This window comes from Seriola lalandi, unplaced genomic scaffold (assembly GCF_002814215.2).
Source record: "Seriola lalandi dorsalis isolate HSWRI2012SDOR001 ecotype SW California unplaced genomic scaffold, Sedor1 jcf7180002054958, whole genome shotgun sequence".
Taxonomy (NCBI): Eukaryota; Metazoa; Chordata; class Actinopteri; order Carangiformes; family Carangidae; genus Seriola; species Seriola lalandi.
Genome location: NW_019525509.1, coordinates 885,580 through 910,400, shown reverse-complemented (window position 1 = coordinate 910,400; position 24,821 = coordinate 885,580). Strand labels below are relative to the sequence as shown.

General features: G+C 38.2%; 3 protein-coding genes across 3 annotated transcripts; all 3 read left to right on the top strand.

Moving 5' to 3' along the window:
* The first annotated feature begins 5,581 nt into the window (after positions 1–5,581).
* On the top strand, positions 5,582–8,293 carry LOC111645816 (myeloid-associated differentiation marker homolog). Its single transcript, XM_023395125.2, has 2 exons — positions 5,582–6,075; positions 7,475–8,293. The coding sequence occupies exons 1-2, from the start codon at positions 5,833–5,835 to the stop codon at positions 8,051–8,053; spliced, it is 822 nt and encodes a 273-aa protein (XP_023250893.1). The 5' UTR covers positions 5,582–5,832; the 3' UTR covers positions 8,054–8,293.
* A 4,025-nt stretch (positions 8,294–12,318) lies between these two features.
* LOC111645844 (myeloid-associated differentiation marker homolog) lies at positions 12,319–15,266 on the top strand. Its single transcript, XM_023395159.2, has 2 exons — positions 12,319–12,809; positions 13,423–15,266. The coding sequence occupies exons 1-2, from the start codon at positions 12,543–12,545 to the stop codon at positions 14,011–14,013; spliced, it is 858 nt and encodes a 285-aa protein (XP_023250927.1). The 5' UTR covers positions 12,319–12,542; the 3' UTR covers positions 14,014–15,266.
* Positions 15,267–15,963: 697 nt separating this feature from the next.
* On the top strand, positions 15,964–17,440 carry LOC111645848 (myeloid-associated differentiation marker-like). The gene has a single exon (XM_023395162.2). The coding sequence runs from the start codon at positions 16,140–16,142 to the stop codon at positions 16,989–16,991; it is 852 nt and encodes a 283-aa protein (XP_023250930.1). The 5' UTR covers positions 15,964–16,139; the 3' UTR covers positions 16,992–17,440.
* Positions 17,441–24,821: the final 7,381 nt, after the last annotated feature.

Here is a 24,821-nt window from a genome sequence, read left to right as displayed (position 1 = left end):
TTGATCAACCGGCTTTCAAGATAATAAGTATGACCTTAACAACAATGTATGTTTGGCACAGTTAGGCATGAGTTTTAGGATTTTAGTCTAAAACATTGCCCATGAAAACATGTAGGCCTCTTCATCAATGGTTAGTTAGCATTACTATAAGTGTTCTACTGAACATAAATGATAAACACTGGTTTTCTTCCCTGAATATCATTTAATGTAATGTATTGCTGACACATCAAATACATACAGTATGCCAAAACTTCACTTTCATAACATAACAATAGCTATGTGGCAAAGGTGGTGAAAGTGTATACTATGTATAAACTGAAGTCAAATATCCAGGGGCCAACAATACATTTGTTACCATGTTGAAGCATTGGTTGCATAGGTTTGGTTTCTTAAGAAATGCAAAGACAATAAAACGTCACAAATATTTCAAGTGAACTGTATTTAGGTCAGAGAAACAGAGTCTCTACTGTGGTGGAAACTAATTTAGAGTTCCAGGGGATATACTCAAACCACACACATACCTGACATTTCTAAACCACAATCACATTTTCTATAGTTACTGTGACATTTAGACAGTATCAGACAATTATAACAATGGCTCAGATCAATCATAAAACCTTTTATGATGGAAGCTACATTAAACAGCATGTGGAAAATGACAGAATGCCTGTGAGTGTCACCAGTCAAAAGCATCATGGCAGGATTTTCTTTGAGACACTGTGCTGTACAAAAAAACCACTGGTGGACAAGTATTTAGGTCCTTTAAAATATTCCATTTTAAATGAAATTGTTGCACTTGAAATGATGAGAAAAAAGTTTTAGCTGTGATATGAAAGTACTAATGTATAAAAATGGTCCCTGTGAGTATTATGATATGTGATTATTATCATTGATGCATTAATGAATGAGCAGCGTTTTACTGTTGTAGTTGGTCAACATGAGGCTCATTATAACTCTTAACCTGTAAAATAACTATCAACTAAAAGGTGTCAACTAAAGGTAGGGGAGTAAAATGTATAATGTTTGCCTCTGAAATGTAGTGAAGTAGAAGTGGCATGAAATGGAAATACTTCAGTAAAGTACACATCCCCTGTGCCTCAAAACTGGACTTAACTACAACAGTAAAACTAACTGTAACTTTAAAGAAATGTCAGCGAATTACTAAAGTAGCTCTTTTTCCAAGGCAGCCATATGTCAGCAGTGAAGAGCAGCAATATTTACTCACTGGGAGAGGCATGGAATAATATATCTATGCACTGATGATAAGGTTGCCCAATACCCTTCCAGATCCTCTTTAATCATACATTAGTCCAACCAAAACCAGCATTAGTGGACTGGTGCTTCCTTAGTCTCTGTTTTGATAAAAACAGAAGAATGTAGTGCCAAAGTGTATGCTGCCAAGTCTATAGTTCTTAGTGAGCAAATCCAGTCAGTGTCAATCTTGAATCAATTAGAGCAACATGCGCTGTATGCACACAGAAAGCACTTTAGAGTCGCCATTTTATTATGTGCCTCGCCCTGCTTTGTTTGGACAAGGCTTACAACCCAATCCAACAACAAAAATACTGAATATAAATGCTTCTTACATAAAAAAAAAACTTGATTTAGACAATTGCATCTGTCCCACAGTGGTGGAAAATATCAGCTACATAAGGTATATGAATAATCATACCTTACACAAACACAGGACTTTGACACACTGGTAACAGCAGATGATCATTATATAACTACAAATGTCTAGAATAAGATTTACCTACCTGTGATTTTCCATCAACAGAAAGATCTCTCCGGGAGGTGCCTGGTCCCGAGTGAGGCAAGAAGAAGGTCAGTAAAACCAAGAGAGCACCGACAGAAGGATAGTGAGGATAATACACGGTACAATTAGAGAACAATTGCTACAATGATTGTAAAACGAATAGAAGAACCACCATCTGCATTTCCTCTCGTATGAAGAAGTTATACAACTTGATGATGCCCCTCCTCTTCTCTCCTCCCACTTCAGAAGAAACAGAGTAGCACTACAGTGTTTGTTTAAATTTATAATAATGACCACTGTGGGATATAGCTAAGAACAAGTGTTCTTTGTTGACCTAACATAATGCCTCATAACACCGGTGCATCACAGTTTCAGTCAGCAACCTTGGAAAAAGCACAATACAAAGTACAAAAGTATTACTAAACACTGTGACCAAGGAAAGTATTCTGACATCAGAGTCCTATCAATGCTACATCTGTTTATGCTTTGTCTGGGCAGACTACGCCTTCCTTAGAAATTTCCTGAAATTTCACCCTAACAAGAGGCATTGGAAAATTACTGAAAAAGCTTCCATGCTTAGTTGTTACATACCTATAAAAGACCACATGTACAAACCACTTACGACAATGAAAAAGTTGACAGCATAGCCAGGAAAGTGGCATACATCATGAATAATGTGTTGTTAGTCAGTCATCGATATCTCTGCCTGCCTTGGATAGCCCATCCCCTGCAGTGATGCCACTTCATTACCCATCCTGCAATTTTAACATTGCACACATAGCCTCGTTATAAGTCACACACCTACACGGTTGCAACACACTGATGCATAATTCGTCCATGATGCAGAAGGAACAACCTGTGAGAGGTTATTGCCTATTAAAATGGTTATGGTTACAAAAAATTGTTACAAAAATTTGCCTTTTATCTGTCAGACAAAGCAAAATTACTATGCCCTCTGACACGTTTGGTCTTTTTTTCTCTCCTCAGCAGTGTCATTAACTGGCAGTAAACATATACAAACCACAAAACCAAATAAATTAGATGAATGTGGCAGTTGCTCTAAATTTGAGATGTAGTGGAATAAAAGAAGAACTACATTGCAGTACTAAAATGGAAATAAGTAGATAAGTACATGACTCTAACCAAGCAGCGTTTCTCTGGAGCATGTTATTTCTCAGTCATGAGTCCTTGAATCTTTTGCTGCTGGTGTTTTTTAAGGAACCATGCCACACTCTACACAACTCTAACTATTTATAGTAATTTTATTAACATTTCAATATATATTTTTCAGTGTCTGTACAATCCAGACATTCTCTTCCTCACACTAAGTGAGTGTGAATGATCCAAATCTAAACACATGACTTTGACACATGAAGGCCTGGTCAGGACAGGACAGTCAGGAAGGGGCTGGGGATAGTGAGAGGTCACATGACTATCACAGGAACATTACACATCACCTCTGGAATGCACTATGTTACAGGCCCACTGATAATTTCAGGCCGCGCAGAGTAGGAAAGTGCTGCTCTGACTTCAAATCCAGAAAAAGTAATTGTCTATTCTTCACATGCGGCCACTAGAGGTCAGAATCATTCCAACATAATGTACATTACTGCATATTCCTGTTTCTGCTGTTGGTGTTTCTCTTGTGTAACTATAAAACAGTGATTTGATTAATAGTCCTCATACAGCAGCCCCGGAATCACTGTTTGCCTCAATCAGATAACTATTTTATACTTGTGCAGTCAACCAAAAACAAAAACAGGAAACAATGTTGTTGACAAGACTATGATTGTGTGCAATGAAACAGGAAATAGGCTACAGTATCACAAGGAATCAGAAGAGACAGAGAGAAGAGGGCATCACCAGCTCGATTCATTGTGCTCCAGTAGTTCAATTCAGTTCAATTTCCGGACCCTGGAAGAAACAAAATCAAACACTACACAACAATAAATAAAACATTAATTTAGGAGTCACCCAAAATACAGATGGGTGATAAATCAAAGTAAAAACCTGAATAAATGTGTGAAGAAACATGCAGGATGCATATGCTTCCACAGCACTGCATAGTGCAATTAAACAATTAACATCCAGTCATGCTCTGTGGCATGTATAAAAGTGTTGATCAGGCCCAGTTAATTCTGAAGATCTAAGACAAGATCTAAGTGACTGTAGGAAGTTTCATTGTTGGGGCATGGATGGCAAGAGCTTCAGTCACTAAGACTCAACTAGTGAGTATTACAACCCGAACAGTGAGTAAAGTGACATCTGCATTTAGATCTATGGGAAAGACATCAGTAAATACGGTTGATAATAGTGGTCGACAGCACATTTCATGACTGTGATGTTCATGCATTTTTGTGATATGTAAGGAAAAACAGAATGGCAACTCTTCCTCAGGTGCATCCTGTGTATGAAAATGATGCAAATCATATGCTATGGCCATCGCTGACAAAATATCACATAAGAATTTATAGAATAGAAAATCTTTTCACTAAAGAAATTAACAGTAGAAAACCCAGCACTCCTCTCACCTGGATAGACAGCACTCAAGTTCTCTGCTCTCATATCTAGCACTCTCACATCCAACTTTTAATTTATTTTACTTTCATACACTTTTATTTACATTTATGTAACATGTACATGTACTGTGCCCCCCACAAATCACTTCCCTCAAGAACACAGCCAGGTGGCCCCTCTGCCTGTCTACACCTTGTTATTTGTGTTCTTTGTGTCTTCAGTCTTTCATGTCACTTTCGTTTCACAGTGTACTTTCAATATGAGTGTTGGTATAATAAACGGTGTGCTGAGAGGAAAAGATAAGCTGGTAGTGATCATAAAGGAGAGACAAAGGACGTATAGAGGCGGGGAGGGGGGCTGAATAGCCAGACCATCAGTCACAATCCATTCTGAGGTTCAAATACAGGTGATGAGGATGACAAAAAAATGTGTTTTTTCAGTATTAATGTGTGTAATGTCTTTTCAAAATACAAATCACTTCATTTTGGCCCCAGTTTTGAAAAAAAAAAAAAAGGGGGGAAAAAAGGAAAAAAAACAGAAGTAATTCATTGACACATTTTGTACACACTGAATAACTGCGCAGTAATGTGTGGGCTGTAAGATAAAGCATTACCAAAATTTGGAGCAAGAATGAAACAGCCACACTTCTAATGACCTAACACCTTTGGACAAGAGATTTTTTTCCCCCGATAAGAACATATGGGTGGGGTTGGGTGAGCAGACAGAGGGGAGCTAGTAAAACAGTGAGTGTAGTTTCTCTTATATTAAAGGGAAGATCAAGCCATCAAGATACAAAAAATGTTGCTGTGTGCGTATACTTGACAATGATAAGCACACATGTCAAGTTCATTCATACTATCTTTTATACAGCATGTGTCATACAGTACAGGGACAACAGTTAAGTCATGCTCTGTCTCTTTCAGGTTTTCCAATTACTTGTTATATTTGTTGGCAATTAAAGAGATCATGTAGGACTTGTTTAATCTTGAAGTCTCCATTTTATCCTTTGAAACAAGCCAATTATTCTGTCTGAGATAAAGGCCTGACCCTTAATGGATTTGTTTCACATTGAGAAGTTTAATAGGTCATTCAAAGGTAAGCAAGAGAAAATTTGGTGCTGTGTGTATAAAATTAGCAGTTGGCAGTCAGTAGCAGTTGGAAAGACCAGAATTTTCTCCAAATACTTCCTTACTCCTTTCCCTCCATTCCCTCCCATATACAGTGTGTCACTCTCCTCTTTTTATTGCAGGAGTTCGGCCTAATTCCTCCCGCGCTTCTTGTAACATATTTACAGGTTTAAACTATTGATGAATGGACAATGTGTTTTGAGTCCTGTGTTGAAAGTAATAAAATCACAATTCTTTTATTAACCTCTTAAAACCCAAGCCTTTTGCAACTGATAAGCTAATAGAAAGTGAAAACAGACTCCTGCCCCCCCTTCACAAACCCTATATATAACTGTTACGTACTTGTGCATTAAACACACTAGTGAAGAGGTGCAAGATCAGTTGACCATCTATCCAGGACCACAGTCAACTGACCACAGGGTTACGAGCACCATGGGTAAGCCGGACATCATCATGCGTATACTGGAGATGATCTTCACCTGTATCTCCTTCAGCTTGTTGGCGTCGTTGGGTCACAGCACTGACTCCTTCTGGACGTGGTGCATGTTCACCTGGTGCTTCTGCTTCAGCGTCACCCTCTGCAGATTCTGCATGGGATTCACCAGTCTCAGAGAAACGCTGCCCGACTTCTGGAATGACCTCTCTGCCGCTTGTGCCATGTTGTCTACTCTAATGGTGTGTGACATTTTTCACTGTTGTTTTTGTCTTTGTGTGCAGATATTGTCAGGATAGACTTCTTGCAGCTTGTTGGTCAAGTACATTAGTGATTAGCCACTGTTACTGAACACTTCTGTCACTGGCAATATTAAAGTCTACATTTTGCAGAAGAAAATAAATTTATGAGGAACCAAAATGAATGAGCTAATACAGTTTTTGAGATTTGATACACAGTAACAGCACCACAAAATTCAATGATCTAGTTGTTAACAAAAACAGTGGATATATGTCTATATGCCTGGAATTGTAAGAGTTTTCATTGGGTTCATGCTGCTCATCACACACATAGAATTGGATAAAAAATACTATAAGAAAATCTTTCCACCACAAACATTTCAACAACATCTTGTTGGGCCTTGGTACTCAACTTCACATGCGTGCACATAATGTTGGGGCATCAGTGGTTTATCAGTTTATTGGCTATCATAAATTAAGAAAATATTAATATTAAAAAAATGATTAAGCTATAATAACTTTAAAATGAAAGTCCTCGGTGCACCAGCCTGAAGCGGGCAAGGATGGCCAATATTTTGTCTCAAAATGTTACTATTAATCTGGAACTCTGATTAATAATTAACTTTATAACTATAACCAAATTACCATGTGTTAGTGTGTGTCTGTGGGGACACAGACAAAGGCAACATGGCTGATTCAAAATGATGGCTCTGACCACATGGCCTGAACATGAAAGACTAAAAACGGTTGCATGTAAGTTGGCGGCAAAAAAAGAAACTACTCAAAATGGCCACTGAGACCACATGGTGTGTGTAGGAGGGAAGGTGCCAGCTACTATTGTCTAAGGTGACCGGTTAGAAAAGGGTTAGCTACATTCAGGCCCTAGAACTGAGATTTACTAAAGGTATGTATGTGAACATACAAGGACCAAATTAACTGTGACTAACCAACAACCTAAGCAAACATTACAACAAAGCTAATGGGACATCATAACCAAACATGTACACTGAACAGGGTTAAGAGTTCTGATCCTTAGCTGTTGGGTGCTATGCTTTGCTAGGTTAGGTTAGGCCCAGTCAATTAACGTTACCCAGTCCTAGGAACAAAAGAAAGAGGTCCTCTCCAGTGTTGCTTGTAAAATCCAGTGAGTTTGTGTTGCTGCTGATGAAGTGAAGTCCTGTTTGGCTGTGTGGCTTCTGTTTGACTGAATTTGACATTAGGACAGTCTCATATGCATATATACTATTTACTGCTGCTCAAAGATTTATACAAATGGTTCTCAAATGTATTCATAACATGTGTCATTTGTGACTGCTGCACAAGAAAAAAGTAAAATGAACTGTTACTTTACAGGATTTAGAATTTAAGATTCATTTCAGACGTGATGTTTTCTCTCATACAGCTACTGGCAACATCCATCATCTATCCGATCTTCTTCACTTGCCCTAGCTGCGGTAGACAAATTGGTGCCAGTGTTACTTCCTGTCTGGCCTTCATCCTGCACGCTATTGAGGTTTGTCTGATGAAAGCTGAAAAGAACAGTCGATTTCTGTACACAGTCCCAGGTTTCCTCAAGATACTGGAGGCCTTCGTGGCTTGCATCATCTTCACTTGCTTGGACTACACTTCGATATTAAGGTTTCCAGGACTCCAATGGTGTGTCGCTGTTTACTCTATCTGCTCCATTTTTACAGTCCTTGTCATTATTTCTACCATCTGCCAACTTCTGTGTCCATGCCCAGAAGCTGTTGGACAGAACAAAGTTCTAACAGTCTGCAACGTGTTGGCAGTGTTAATGTACATCACAGCTGTGGTTATCTGGCCGTTGTACAGCTTCAAGAACAACCCCAGACCCAGCTACTGCTCAGAATTGGTTACTTGTCCATGGGATAATTTAGTGGTCATCTCTTTCATGACCTGTGTTAACCTCGTTGCTTACATTGTGGATACAGTTTACTCTTTTAGACTGGTCTTCTCCTAAAGCTGAACATAGGTTGCAAATGTTCCTCATATAAGAATACTCTCTATTTCAGTTATCGACAGTCTTCATGAAAGAACTATCGCTGTGTCCAGTTTTTTCCTTCTACTTTCATGGCTGATATGTAATCCTTATCAATGCTCTTATTTTGATTCTGTATTGATGTGACAGAGTGAGACTGTTAGAAACTCATTTGGTGTGTGTTTCTGTCGATTTCAGCATTTGAAATATGAATAAAATATAACAAAAGTGTGAAGTTATTGTGTATCAGTATCAGTGTATCTCAGTAATAAATTACAATGAATGAATATATTTAATGGTTAAAAATTCTGGTTAATGGTTAAATAGGTACAGTGGGACCCACCCTGTCCCTCTCAAAGGAGGTTGTGAAGGTGTGTCTGTGTATACCCTGACACACTCACAGCAGCTATAGGTTTAAGTCTCAACTCCCATTTTTCTATTATGGGCAGCGAGAGAGAAAAAAAAAGAAAAAAGAGGAAGGAATCACACCTGCTATTTTCCTGCTAGTAAAACACATGGTCATGATTTGGGAGCTGAAATGATTAGTATTTTAATCAAGCAGATAATAGAGAAAATATAATATAAATTATCAGCAACTTTTTCGATAATTGATTCATTGTTTGTTGTTTTTTCAAGGAAAAATATGGATGGAGGTTTGCTATGTTTCTTTGTCATTTATCACTGAATATCCTTGGATTTAGATTTTTCTTTTTTACACTTCGTACATGACATAATTAACTGAATAAATAAAAAAAATAATGGTCAGGCCATAATGATAAAAATGTATAATTCTGCTGCAGTCCTAGAATTAAGTAACATTAGCTCTGATATTATTCAAAAAGGTTTAAATGTTTAACAAACCTCATACTGTCAGAAAGTGTATTGCCTCTACATTGCCACATGGAGTAATGAAAGGGAAAAAAAACAGTAAAGGTGGTTTGCACATCTGTATGTTCAGTCTTTTTTAACAATATAACGAAAGAACAATTCTCAGGATTAAAATCTGCTTTTCTTATCATAAAGATATAATGATGTCAGTGATAACCATGTGCATACTTAGGAGTTACATTACCTTTGACTGGTCCAGGAATTCCTACTCTGCACAAAAGTCAAAATGGGAAGAACCAAGAACTAAGGAGTGGATATTAAAACAATTCTTTAAAAACAAATAAAGAGGGAAAAATAAAGGACAGAAGACAGGGAAGAAGAGGAAGAGATGTGAGATTTAAGTGAAGAACAAATTCACAATTCTGCATTACTTTTTCTCTTTTTTTAAACTCATTGTTGCTCTCTGTACAAAAAGGGAGGGATCATAATACATAAACTTTGCTTTTGGTTGTGTGCAGTATTAACACTACATGTAATGACATACTATTTGTTCACAATGCTAAAGTAAATACACTGCAACATCTTGCTCTACTTCTTTTTCTGTTTTTTTATGAAGGCAGATTATAAAAATGGCCTGATAAAGATGTTCACTATGCAACTTCACTCCATAAAATGCCTAAAAATAATCCAAACGCTCCCATTTCTCCCACCAGAAACAATAAATCAAGTGATCTCAAGGACAGGATAAGATCAGAGAATATTCCTTAGGATGTGACGCACCCCCGTCATTATTAGAGATTAGCTTCTGAACTGGGCTTGCACTGAGGACCAGAGTCCAGTGTGTGGCGTGAGATGATCATGATAACACCCAACCACTATCCAATAGGTAGAGAAAAACAGATGCCATAAACTACACCGATAAGCTCGGGATGCTCTGTTTGAATATACCTCACCATTCTTTCGTTTCAGTTTCAAAGAACACACCTGCCCAGGCTCTTGTCTGCATGGATTTCTTCAAAATGATCTGATTTAGAAGCTAAGGCCTTGCTGCACTGAGGGATGGACAGCGCAGAATAAACTGAAGTGAAAAGAAAACAACACAATTTTTTTTTTTTTAGATCAAAGAGACTCATCCAGTCCAGCCATGGCCCATTTGTATTTGTGGTCACTCACCCAGCCTGTGGGCATCATTCGAATATTGGCAGCCATCCTCACTTGTATGTGCTTTAGCCTTGTGGCATGGTGCATGTTCACCTGGGTCTTCTGCTTCTTCTTCACCCTTCTAATTCTCATCCTGAAGTTTACAACTGTCAGCGCCAAGTTACCTTTCGCCTGGGATGACTCCACCGCTGCCTTTGCTATGCTAGCAACTCTTCCTCAGGTAACTGAGAATGTCATTGCAAGACATGATCAGACTGTGTCAGCAATGGTCTGTCGTCAGTTACATAGAAAGGTGTGTTGTATTTGCAGTGCATAAAACCCTCATTACACAGATGAATGCACATTTGAGAGTTCAGCGGAGCAAAGACCACAGGCACTGATCTACAGAGTGGTGGAAAAAAGTGACATGGTCAGATGAGTCATGCTTCACCATATTTTCGTCAAGTGCATGTGAGGTGTGACACAGGCCTCAATGTTTGACCTCTACGATGAGGAGATCCGGCGGCTCTGTTTTGATGCCATGCTTTGGGTCGACTTGATCACCTTTATCCTGTGATGAAACATTTCTGTCCTGATGAGAGTTACAGTGCCTCCATCCATAGGAAATCGGAGGTGTCACTGAATGGTTTGATGTGTATGAAAATTATGCAAATCATATGCTATGGCCCTTGCTGACAAAATATCACATAAGAATTTATAGAATAGAAAATCTTCACTAAAGAAATTAACAGTAGAAAACCCAACACTCCTCTCACCTGGATAGACAGCACTCAAGTTCTCTGCTCTCATATCTAGCACTCTCACATGCAACTTACTGATACATCTTCATTTAAATTTCTATAGATATGTACCGTGCCCCCCACAAACCACTTCCCTGTCTATACCTTGTTATATGTGTTCTTTGTGTCTTCAGTCTTTCATTTCACAGTGTACTTTCAATATGAGTGTTGGTATAATAAACGGTGTGCTGAGAGGAAAAGATAAGCTGGTAGTGATCATAAAGGAGAGACAAAGGAAGTATAGAGGCGGGGAGGGGGGCTGAATAGCCAGATCATCAGTCACAATCCATTCTGAGGTTCAAATACAGGTGATGAGGATGACAAAAATTTGTCTTTGTCAGTATGAATGTATTTTCTTTTTAATATACAAATCACTTCATTTTGGCCCCAGTTTTGCCCCCCCCAAAAAAAGAAAAAAAAAACGTAAAAGTAATTCATTGACACATTTTGTACACACTGAATAACTGCGCAGTAATGTGTGGGCTGTAAGATAAAGCATTATCAGTTGGAGTGAAAATGGAGCAATAATGAAACAGCCACACTTCTAATGACCTAACACCCTTGGACAAGAGATTTTTTTCCCCCGATAAGAACATATGGGTGGGGTTGGGTGAGCAGACAGAGGGGAGCTAGTAAAACAGTGAGTGTAGTTTCTCTTATATTAAAGGGAAGGATCAAGCCATCAAGATACAAAAAATGTTGCTGTGTGCATATACTTGACAATGATAAGCACACATGTCAAGTTCATTCATACTATCTTTTATACAGTATGTGTCATACAGTACAGGGGCAACAGTTAAGTCATGCTCTCTCTCTTTCAGGTTTTCCAATTACTTGTTATATTTGTTGGCAATTAAAGAGATCATGTAGGACTTGTTTAATCTTGAAGTCTCCATTTTATCCTTTGACACAAGCCAATTATTCTGTCTGAGATAAAGGCCTGACCCTTATTGGACATATTTCACATTGAGAAGTTTAATAGGTCATTGGTAGTTGGCAGTCAGTAGCAGTGGGCAGTATAGACCGCTTTTAATTTGAAACAGTAACTTATAGCCCTTAGTTGACGAGTCTATGTCATAAAGCCAATATCTTTATGCATTTTTTCTATCCAGTGTTCAGAATTGTCTCCAAATGCTCCCTCACTCCTTTCTCTCCATTCCCTCACTTATACAGTGTGTCACTTTCCTCTTTTTACTGCAGTAGTTCAGCCTAATTCCTCCTACGCTTCTTGTAACACATTTACATGTTTAAACTACTGATGAGTGGGCAAGCCGTGAACTAACCAAACATAATCGATGAGAAATAGAGTGAAGTGAGTCCTTTGTCAAAAGGTGTGGTTCCTGTTTTACACAACTGCTTTAATAACATCACAATTCTTTTAGAAAGGCAAATGGAAGTGAAAAACAGGCCGCTGCCTCCCTTGACAAACACTCCATATAACTGGTGGCCATTTGAGGAAGGAGGACTGATAAGGCCAGGGAGTGACCAGAGGTATCAAATTCCCCTCTTTTTTGTCCGTCACATGCAGGAAGAACTAACAGGATGAGGGGCTAGGAAGGAGATTATCACTTATTACTATTACATTATATACAAGAAAAAATATCAAATCAGTAAGGACAGGGAGACACACTGGTGAAGAGGTGAGAGATCAGTTGACCATCTATCCAGGAGCACAGTGAACTGACCACAGGGTTACAAGCACCATGGTTACGCTGGACTTCAGGACACTGACGGTGCCTGTGGGCATCGTGCGGATACTGGAGGTGATCTTCACCTGTATCTCCTTCAGCTTGGTGGCATCGGTGGGTCACAGCACTGACTCCTTCTGGACGTGGTGCATGTTCACCTGGTGCTTCTGCTTCTGCGTCACCCTCCTCATACTCTTCATGGAATTCACCAGTCTCAACGCAAAGCTGCCTATCTCCTGGGATGACTTCACCACAGCTTTTGCCATGTTGGCTACTCTAATGGTATGTGATATTTTTCAGTTTTTTGTCTTTATCTGCAGATATTGTCACGATACACTTGTCGCAGCTTGTTGGTCAAGTACATTAGTGACTAGTCACTGAACATCACTGTCACTGGCAATATCAAAGTCTAGATATTGCAGAAGTAAATAAACATATGAGGAACCAAAATGAATGAGCGAATAGTTTGTCAGTTTTGATTAAAAAAAAGTACCGAAGGCAACCAACTCCACAACACTACAAAATTCAATGATGTAGTTGTTATGCTGATATGCTTGAAATTGTAAGAGGTTTCATTGGGTCCATGATTTTTTTTCACAACCATAGAATTTGATGAAAAAATAGAAAATAGAAAATTTATTTTCCATCATAAACATTTCAACAACATCTTAAATTGATAGCCACATACATGTTTGAGTGACTTTGATATTAGGACATTATCTATATGCATATATACTATTTACTGGTGCTAAAAGATTAATACAATATGGTTCTCAAATGTATCCATAACATGGTTCATATGTGACTGCTGCACAGGAAAAAAGTAAAATTAACTGTTACTTTACAGGATTTAGAATTTAGGATTCATTTCAGACGTGATGTTTCTCTTATACAGGTACTGGCAGCATCCATCATCTATCCGATCTTCTTCACTTGCCCTAGCTGCGGTAGACAAATTGGTGCCACTGTTACTTCCTGTCTGGCCTTCATCCTGTACGCCATTGAGGTTGGTATGACCCGGGCCAAAACTGGTGAGATCAGTGGTTTTCTATCCACAGTCCCAGGCCTCCTCAAGGTACTGGAGGCCTTCGTGGCTTGCATCATCTTCATTTGCTTGGACTACACCACATTCTCAAGGTTTCCAGGACTCCAATGGTGTGTCGCCGTCTACTCTATCTGCTTCATTTTTGCAACCCTTGTCATTATTTTTACTATCTGCCGCCTTCTGTCTCTCTTCCCGGCACCGTTTGACAAAGTTCTGATAGTCTGCAACGTGTTGGCAGTGTTAATGTACATGACAGCTGTGGTTATCTGGCCGTTGTACAGCTTCAAGAACAACCCCAGACCGAGCTACTGCTCAAAAGTGGTTACTTGTCCATGGAATAATTTAGTGGTCATCTCTTTCATGACCTGTGTTAACCTCGTTGCTTACATTGTGGATACAGTTTACTCTTTTAGACTGGTCTTCTTCGTCAGCAGAACATAGGTTACAAATGTTCCTCCGTGTTTGGCAGTCTTACATCTCGAAGATTGAACATGAGTATTTTTATAACAAATTTTATTTCAATTTTGTTTTTGTACCAACCATGAGAGCAACTTCTTTCTGTCATGATGATGACATGAAAAAACTATCGCTGTGTCCAGTTTTTACCATCTACCTTCATGACCGATATGCAATCCTTGCACTTAATGCACTTATTTTGATCATTGATGTGGCAGAGTGAGACTCTGTTACAAACTCATTTTGTGTGTGTTTTTGTCAATTTCAGCATTTGAAATTTGGTATATTTCATTCATAAGTTTGAGGTTATGGCGTTACAGGATCTCAGTAACATATTAAATTAATATGTTTAATGGTTAAGAATTCTGGTTAATGGTTAATTAGGTACAGTGGGACCCACCCTGTGCGTCTCAAAGGATGTTGTAAAGGTGTGTCATAGTGTGCATACCCTGACACACAGAGAGGGAGGGAAACATACCTGCTATCTATATTTTCTGTCAATAGCAACTGCAAAACCACAGTAAGAACACATGCGCATGACAGAGCTGAAAAGATTAGTGTTTTAATCAAGCATATAAGAGAATAAATATAATTATCAGAAACTATTTTGATAATTCATTTTTTCATTTTTCATTCATTTTATTGTTTTTTTCAGGCAAAATGTGAGAAGACTTGCTATTTATCTTTGTCATTTATCACTACACACTGTATATCCTTGGATTTCTTATTTTTGGTGGAACAAAACAGGACATTCCAAGATCTCATCTTGGGCTCTGGGAAGCTTTTTTTTTTTACACTTCATACACAAGATAATTAACTGAATAAATGGAAAAGAACGAATAGAGGTGGTTCACACATTTATATGTTTATATGTTACGTCTTTTTCAAACAATATAACAAAAGCGAGCAATCTGTCAGGATTTAAATCTGCTTTCCTTATCCTAATGATATCATGATGTCAGTGATAACCATGTGCATTCTTGGGAGTTACATAACCTTTGACCGGTCCAGGAATTCCTGCCCTGCACAAAAGTGAAAAATGGGAAGAACCAAGAACTAAGGAGTGGATATTAAAACAATTCTTTAAAAACAAATAAAGAGAGAAAAAGAGAGGGAAGAGGAGGAAGAGACTGAAAAGTGAAGAACAAATTGCTTTTGGTTGTGTGCAGTGTAAACACTATATGTAATGACATACTGTTTGTTCACAATGCAAGAGTAAATAAATACATTTTGCTCTACTTCTTTGTCTGTTTTTTGTGAATGCAGATTATGAAAATGGTTTGAAATAGATAGATAGATAGATAGATAGATAGATAGATAGATAGATAGATAGATAGATAGATAGATAGATAGATAGATACTTTATTTATCCCCTAGGGTACATTCATGTGTCCAGACGCCTGCCAAGCACAGACCCAGACCTTTTGACCAGCTTGTCCAGTCTCTTTGTGTTCATGTCGGACATGTTGCGGCCAAGCAAATCTGCAGCATAAAAGAGTACACTGGCCAACACTGACTGATTAAAAAAAATAAGCAGCATTTCACTGCAAATGTCAAAGAGCTGGTAGATGGCATATGGTCCCTGAAGACGGATGCCATCTACCGGAAGGGGTAGAGCTGGCTCACTATGCAACTTTACTCCATAAGATGCCTATAAATAATCCAAACGCTCCCATTTCTCCCACCAGAAACAATAAATCAAGTGATCTCAAGGACAGGATAAGAGCAATATTCCTTAAGATGTGACGCACCCACGTCATTATTGGAGATTAGCTTCTGAACTGGGCTTGCACTGAGGACCAGAGTCCAGTGTGTGGCGTGAGCTGATCATGATAACACCCAACCACTATCCAATAGGTAGAGAGAAACAGATGCCATAAACTACACCGATAAGCTCGGGATGCTCTGTTTGAATATACCTCACCATTCTTGAGTTTCAGTTTCAAAGAACACACCTGCCCAGGCTCTTGTCTGCATGGATTTCTTCAAAAGGATCTGGTTTAGAAGCTAAGGCCTTGCTGCACTCAGGGATGGACAGCGCAGAATAAACTGAAGTGAAAAGAAAACAACACAACTTTTTTTTAGGTCAAAGGGACTCATCCAGTCCAGCCATGGCCCATTTGAATTTGTGGTCACTCACCCAGCCTGTGGGCATCATTCGAATATTGGCAGCCATCCTCACTTGCATCTGCTTTAGCCTTGTGGCGACGGTGGGCTACAGCTCATCTCCCTACTGGGCGTGGTGCATGTTCACCTGGGTCTTCTGCTTCTTCTTCACCCTTCTCATTCTCATCCTGGAGTTTACAACTGTCAGTGCCAAGTTACCTTTCGCCTGGGATGACTCCACCGCTGCCTTTGCTATACTGGCGAGCCTCATGTGCTTGGCCACCTCCATCATCTACCCCACCTTTTTCACCTGCAACACCTGCCACCGCGAGATCGGTGCATCTGTGATATCCTGGCTCTGTTTCGGGGTGTATGCAGGTGAGGTCGCCCTGACACGCCTTCGCCCGAGTGGACAGAACAGTGGGTTTCTCTCCACATTGCCCGGTATAATGAAGATACTGGAGACCTTCCTCGCCTGTCTCATCTTCATGTCCCTGGAGAGACAGCAGTATGTCGGCTCCCCGGGACTGCAGTGGTGCGTGGCCGTGTACTCCTTGTGTTTCATCTTTTGCATCATTATAATCCTGCTCACCATTGGACAGCTGACCTCTATTCCATTCTCCTTTGACAAACTGGTTATTGTTTATAACATTTTGGCAGCAGTGATGTATTCGACAGCTATGGTGATATGGCCACTGTACAGTTTCTCCAACAATAAGAGACCTAATAACTGTGGCCACCTTTGTCCCTGGGATAAATTAGTGATGGTCACCTTCATGACCATCTTCAACTTCATTGTTTACACTCTGGACTCTGTCTATTCCATACACCTTGTGTTCTTTGTCAGTAACCAGTGAAAATACTGCTTATCAAACATGAACTGAAAACAAAATGTGTTTGAATCAAAGTGAACAGGCTGGTTTTGGACAGGGTCTCTGTTTTATATTGTGCCTATAGGCCATTCTGTAAACTTTAAGCCTTTTCTTTAGTGATTTATTTTGTTGTTGTTTTAGACATGATGCTGACTCCAAAATATTTTCTGCAAATGTTGCTCATCAAACATGAATACTTACAATATTGAAATGTTGGGTGCCCAATATAATATGTACAAAGAAGTAGAGTTAGTTAATGATTAAAGCTGTAGTATCACTCTCATAAAAATAAAAAATTGCCTGGTAGAACTTTGGATCCTGATACACTGAGTGATCAAACAGTGCGGGTAATAATACTGAGCTCATACTTTAGTTTATTACAGTGTGACAGTCAAATTATGCCACAAGTGAATAAATAAAGCAATACTTCAACATTTTGGGACATACACTTTTTTCAATTTCTTGCTGAGGAATATGTAAAGATTGATGCCTCGCTCATGTTTGTATGGGAAATATATGGATGGAGCCAGCAGCTGGTTAGCTTAGCATAGCACAAAGACTGGAAACAGGGGGAAGAGGCTAGCCTGACTCAGTCCAAAGAAAACTAAATCTGCCAACAAGGACCCCTAAAGTACGTTAGTTAAGGCATTATATGATGTTGTACAAAAAAAAAGCACATTGTTGTTTTATGGGGGTTACAGAATAATTTCTTGGCCTGGAACAGTGAACTTTAGAGATGCTGGTAGCTGGATGTTTGTTACCTTTGGAAAGAGCCAGGCTAGCTGTATCCCCCTTTTTCCAGTGTTTATGCTAAGCTAAGATAACCAGCTGCTGGCTGCAGCTTCATGTTTACAGTCATGAGAGTAGTATCAATCTCCTCATGTAACTCTCAGCAAGAAAGTAAATGAGCAGATTTCCCAAAATGTCAAACTATTCCTTTGCACTCTTGTGTAACACAGATGTGTTAAAAACATCACATGTTAAATTTGAACACTTGGTGCATCAGCTCAGGGATAACACGTGTTTTTGTTTTTTTGACACAAAGATATGTTAAAATGTGCTTCATTCACTTCATGATTAAAAACATGTACGTTTCAATTTGTGGAAACAAGAGAGAAACATGTACTTTGGTTAATGTAAATTTGTTACAAATTACATTTTACATTTTCACACCCAAAAATTATGTAATTCAATCATAGTAGCCTATTTTGGCAATGAAAAACATAAAACAGCTAATTGGCAATAATTGTCATTGTCACATCTAAAGGACAAAGTATGTTTACAGTGTAGTTCTGTACCTTGGGTTCAAAACAGCTCACTGGTGTCATAATAGCTAAAGGCCAAAAATCAGACATTTCAGCCTGTCAAGGGTTTTGAGATAAGTAGGACCCAAATGCAGCCAAAACTTGGGGATCGGTGCAGACAGGTTTATTAACCAAAATAATAGACATGAACAGACGACGTGAACAAACCCTGAACTAAACAGACGAACCAACACAGACAAAGGGAAGCACAAAGACTATATAGACAAGGGAGGCAAGGATGATTGAACACAGGTGAAACACATTAGGGCGGGGCAGACAATCACCACACAGACACAGGACCAAGACAGGAAGCAAAAACACTGAAACACAAGGAAACCAATTACAAAATAAAATAGGAAGCGCAAAAACTCCAAAACAAAACTAACAAAAAGTGTCTGCCATAGCAAACACAGCCATTGTTATCAGTTAGTATTGTTTTGTCCTTGTACTGCATAGGCAGAAAAATTGTGACTACTCAAAAAACTACTCAGTTTTCACAAACAAGAGAAGTGACTCATTTACTGCCTGTGGCAAGATATGAAAGACTAAACAGAACAAAGGCTCTTCTAGTAGCATAAAAGTCCTCTACTGCATTTTGAGATAAGTTCAATCAGTGTAAGGCACTGACAACAGATAAATGTTGTGAATGCAGAGCAGTGACAGGCAAACAGAGGAGCCAATGAAAGATTAGATGTCATGGTAGAGGGAACAAGAGGGAGAAGTGCAAGTGAAAGAGAGAAGAAAAAGGAGGACAGGGAGATTGATGAGATAGAGGCAGAGACAGGGAGAGAGGAGAGACAGCCAGAGATTTTCACACTTTGGAAGGATGTGTGGGAAAAGTGAAAAAGCAAATCCTTTAATCAACAAGCAGCTGCTGTTTATGAAGTTGAAAAGGAGAAAAAGGATGTCACCAAAGTCTCACTTGTAATCCTACAGCTATTGTGCTACCTGGTACACCAATCTGTGTGAGTGAACTAGGGTCAAATAGAGTAAGTGAAGCGTGGAAATTTTGCTTTTCTTCTCATGTCAGTCTGTCAGAAAGCAGGACCAGGTTTAAGTAAGGAGTCCGTATGTGTCAGAGGAGGGCAGCAAATTGAAGACAACAGGGTCTGCTTTGATTTGGATTACAGTTGGTGTACTTGACATTGAATCATCCAGTGGTGAAAGGTGAAAAATTCTACATAAAACTAAACTATATAGTCCATGGAAATAGTGCCATGTCAAACAAAGATTTTTTTTAAGCTTTGCACACAGTACATTATACTTATATTATACATACTTTACATATTATACATATTAACCATATAAATTTTTTACTTTTTTGCTGTCACTATTATATTCCAGACTCAAATCCACTGTAACCAAGGCTATCCTAGACCAACAGTGGGAGGTGCTGTCTATGGAAAAAGGTGCAGCATGTTAATCACATCAATGTCATTTCTCCAGCCTCTGCTGACTGCGTTATCTGAACAGTGACTAACGGAAAACTAGTGGGGGCGCTGGCTGACAAGGACAATCATGAAATACTATCAATGGAGACAAGCAGCTCTGGGTCTATCATTAAGTGTAGTTTAAATTCAATAAATAATGTAAAGCAGCACTTTCTTGGCAACACTTCACTTTTACAACTTTTCTTTTGAATGTTTTAAGACAAATCAAGTTAAAGGTATTTCATCAATCTCTAAATTTGTTTTACCTATAACTTGATCTTGATTGTCAAAATTCACATTGTTTTACATGTCAAAAGTTTTGAAACCTTAGCATCTCAAATTCAATAATGCAGTTAAAACCAAGTTAAAACCAAGGACAGATAAGATCTAAGATTTAGATTTCCAGCTGAATCAATGACATTACTGATTAAATAAAAAGTAACAAACATTCCTCAATTCCTTCAGTTTATACCAATTTATCATACTGAATTTACATAGTTGATTTTTACAAAGTAGAAACCTGAGTGAATTACTTTGTGTTATGTTATCAGCAACAAACATAACAACTTGCTTTAAATATAGATTTTTAACTTCATGGTTTTTATTACCAAAAATCCTCTGACTCATTTTAAAAGTCTCCTCAGGTCTTTGTGACCAAACGCAATAAGCACTTCATCCTCATCCTCCAAAAATAATGCAGAGACCCTTTTGGAACAACCAGTGACAAGATGCATCATCCCTCAGGTTCCTGCAAAATTGGGCTCTCTGTGTTGTAATTATGTTCTTTTAAGGTTATAAAATGTGATCTTCAATTATAGCTCCCCATTGGACTAATCTAGTCAGGGTTTTTAAACACCAGAGCACAGTGACAAAAGGTTTCATAAGTGCAAATCCATTTAAATTTTTGCTGAAATCACCCTCTAAACTGAATCTTTGCTCGTTCTTAACATATTTTTTAATCATGCTGTAATTCCTGTGAGTACATGTGTATATGTGTGTGTGAGCAAGCCCTGTATGAAAATCACCGACACTGACACATAAGGACCAGGGTTTAATGACATACATGTCCCTGAAGTCTGAGCCGTCTTTCAATATCCTTGTCCAGCCGCATGCTGTGATCCACTGAGGTGAGCCCAACAGATAACCAGAGTTGTAAGAGGTAACAGTGTATGAGTCACTCAGATTCACACCTACTCTGTTTCCTTTTTTGTTGTCATTATCTCCAATTAAACTTCTACTCTGATTAGTGGCCTTTGATTCAACTGTGTAGCAATCAGAGAGTCTCAACCCCTTCTGGGGCTGGAGGAGGACATCGTGAGAATGAATCACCATGAATTAGACAGAATTACTTCACGTGTGTCAGAGGAAAAGAATCAATATGTCTTATATATTTGAAAAATATTTGCGTGCCTGTATGTTTGCACTGTGCATGTTAAGTTCATTTACAATATAGTTTATTGTCCAAATAGCCTAACTTTTTTTAATTAGCTGCCTTAAGGCTCATTCATTACAGCAAAAAAAAAAACAATTGTCTTGTTCCACGTTGGTCAGCGCATCATTTACCACTGCAGAACTCAGATAACGTGAATACATCTGTTTTTTGTTTTATCTGACTATTCTGTTGGACTTTATTTACTGTGTGATTGTGTAAAACCCCAACAGTGCCATTTTATTATATTTTTATTTTCACTAAGTATTGTTATTTTTAATCTTTATAGTGAACCTTTATTTGCCATAATTACTCAAGAAGAAACTAGTTCTGAATAAGCTACAGGTTCTCTTAAAACAATTATTACAACTCTCTTAGGGAAAGCACTATTATATATGAAAACTAGTTAATTGATGGGGTTGACCATGAAAAGTCTTTGTCATGTAACACCCAAGTGTAAACAAGGTTGTACTTTAGGTTTAAGTTCAGGATTTCTGCTCTGAGAGCAGCCCGCCACAGACTTTTTGAGCTGGCTTTGAAGAACAGAAAAACCCAGGCCTGTGTCAAACCATCAACAATCAAATCAAGCTAATTCTGTTATCCTTATATATGGCCCAGCGTCACATTAACAGTGGGCTTTATTTGGATACAGCTACGTGGCCATCATCTCTCACAATAATTAGTTTACAATGACAAGAAAAAGTAGGTGAACCCTCTGGAAGGACCAGGTTTTGTTTGATTGATGATTGGTCAAAGCATGTGATCTGATCTTCATCTAAGTCACAAATATAGACAAACACTGTGTCCCTAAGCAACAATTACAATCTTTTGTGTCTCTATTAAACACACTACTAAACACACTATTGAGCTTCAACAGGTGAAAAGACACCCTGACATTATGTAAAACAGTCATATCATAGATCATGTCACCAGATGTAACATGTGACATAACACATTGGACCAAATGGTCATCTTGATTAAGAACAAATCATTAAATCTTAAATCCCCATTCACTTTAACTATGCTTATAAAATACTAATACTAGGGGACCCACTTTTCCTTTCATCAGCACAGACATCCAACTGAACTGTTCAAATGTTTTAATTAAAAACACATTTACAGTGATGCCTCCTGCCTGGAATGAGACTGTAGTGACTTTACTGACTCATAATGAGTCAGTCAGAACAATTTTTATGTAAATCTACAAATTATGACTCAGGTTTGATTATATGTACATAGTCTCTGTATGATATTCACACTGTATTTTAATTTCCGCACTTTGAAAAATAGAACCTGACCAGTGTCACAGCCTCAATTATTCATTGTCACTTCAACTGAGCTGTTTAATTTTCTCAGCCTCCCTCTAAATGAAAGATGATTCATAAAGCAAGGCTTATTCACAAAGTTATTTTTAGTCATTTTACGTTTGTGCTTCTCCACAGAAACATTTTCCACCGATTTCACTGTGTTTTTGCTGTACAAGAAATAAATCAAGGAAGGAGAAATGAATACATTCTTGTATCCCGCAGGTTTGGTGCCAGCATAGTACAATACAGCACTTTTTAAAACCAAAATTATTAAAAAAAAGCTTTACAAAGAATATGACGGCAACAACAAATGTACAGGTGACATTTACAGATTGTTGCAGAAATCATTGATAGTTCACTTATAGCTACTGTTGCAAGACCTGTGTATCCTAACATGGTACATATGCACTTTACAATGATAAAAGTCACAGATGTGAAATTCTTGGTAATTTTCTAAACAGCAGGGCCCTGATTCTTACACACATAAACAATAGCAGCCTTTTCATTTTTAGTCGTAAAGCACAGATATTGTCAGATGAAATAATTTTTCTTTTTGCTAGCTAATGTGAGTTGACACTTTTAATCAGTTAGATAAAAAGTATCCAGCTGATATTTTAATGTTTCCTACTGGTTCAATTTAAAATGATTATGGCTGACTGAGGCTAATGCTACGTGTTCAGGGACAAAATGCAGAAGAGGCTTAGTATCATAGTACAGTATTATGATGCTCAGTATATGTGCTCACAGTACTTGGACAGGCAACCGAGAAAAAACCAAGAAATATCTGACTTTCTGGAAAGTAAACCAAGTAAAGATCAGGAAACTGCAACCGTTACTCTTATCCCTGATATCACAGCTCACATAAGGTGGATGCTCCAGTCTTGAACTGTTTTTTTTCCTGTTGAAACCTTTAACCTCACTAGATTGTTTGGAAATAGGTTTCTACTGTGGGCCACATACTAAACTAGTTAGCAGGTCATGCTAATGTTTATATATAATATTAAAGCAGAGAAACAAACTGTTTAATCTATTCCTTACACGTTTGTGCTGTTTTTGGTTTTGGAAAGGCTAAAAAAAAAAAAAGCACCATTCTACAAACGCCTGAGATATGAAGCATCTCTTTCATTAGAGTCCCATGTCATTTGTAGAGAAACCCAAAGCTTGACTGGTCTACCAAGAGTTATGATTATTAAGCTTGATTGCACAATTTCTGTTAGGAGTTCAGCAACGATCAATTCCAGCTCTCAAGTGCTACTTCTGCTGCTCTCCCATCCTACCTGCTTGTATACGACACTAACCTCTGTATCTTAGGTCTAAATCAGACAAACCTTTAAGGACATGACTTCTTCTGACAGTAGATTTAAGGACAGCAGTATTTACCCCAGCTCTCTGAGATGTTTACTCACCTTAGGGGCAAAGGTTTGTATATACCATTTTACAAGTTCCATTATACTCAGTTTTATAATAATCATCATTCATATTTATTTATGTTTATTTTTTATAAATTTGATCTAAACAGGGTGGCACGCAAAACAACTCACAAACAGGACAAGACTTCCGCTACGCCACTGATATCTTTTAACAGTTTTCTCTCAAATACACTTGACTTCAGGAGTGGTCAGCCTATTTTGAGCTCCTTCCACTTTGTTTGAATACGGGCTGACACTGTTTCGTCCATAACAGCTAAATGTTGGATAAATGCTAAATAATTGTAGCACTCCCCTCAATAGACCTTTTACTAAGGGCAGGCTTCTGGGTTCATTAATTGTATTTTAACCCTAATTTTTAAAGTAATTTCTCTGAAGTAATTTGGATTATCTCTAGCGAAGGAAATATCACAAGTCTCTTTTTAGAAAAATAAACAAATCAATGATTTACTTCAATTTTTAAATGCATTAAACAAACCACCAATACATTTTACAATATGTTTAAAGTAAATTCTTTGTTGTCTTGTTTTTTTATTACAACACCTAGGCTAGATCATGAAATGAAAAAGAATACCTTTTCAGTGAAATACAACACTTTTAAGTTCCCCACAATGTATAGCGTACTCCTTTAAGTTTCAATAACACTACTCTTTATGTTTCAAAAAGACCTTCTAAGATGCAGAATTACTTTCAAGTTACTCAAATTACATTCAAATCCCAAATATTTAGATTTTAGTTACTTTCAGTAGTAAACTCAAACACAACTCAGTGGGCCCACACTCACACACACATATACACACAGCCGGCAAAACAAAATAACCCCGTTGCAGGCCTGATATGGTGACTGTTGAGTGCGAGGAAATCCAACTTTATTCCCAACGATCCAGGAACAGTAAAGGAAAAGTGTTACCTCCAATC

Coding starts and splice junctions, on each gene's coding strand:
- LOC111645848 (XM_023395162.2), top strand. CDS start 16,140: ATGGCCCATTTGAATTTGTGGTCACTCACCCAGCCTGTGGGCATCATT.
- LOC111645816 (XM_023395125.2), top strand. CDS start 5,833: ATGGGTAAGCCGGACATCATCATGCGTATACTGGAGATGATCTTCACC. Junction 6,076..7,474: donor CCATGTTGTCTACTCTAATG/GTGTGTGACATT, acceptor TCTCTCATACAG/CTACTGGCAACATCCATCAT.
- LOC111645844 (XM_023395159.2), top strand. CDS start 12,543: ATGGTTACGCTGGACTTCAGGACACTGACGGTGCCTGTGGGCATCGTG. Junction 12,810..13,422: donor CCATGTTGGCTACTCTAATG/GTATGTGATATT, acceptor TCTCTTATACAG/GTACTGGCAGCATCCATCAT.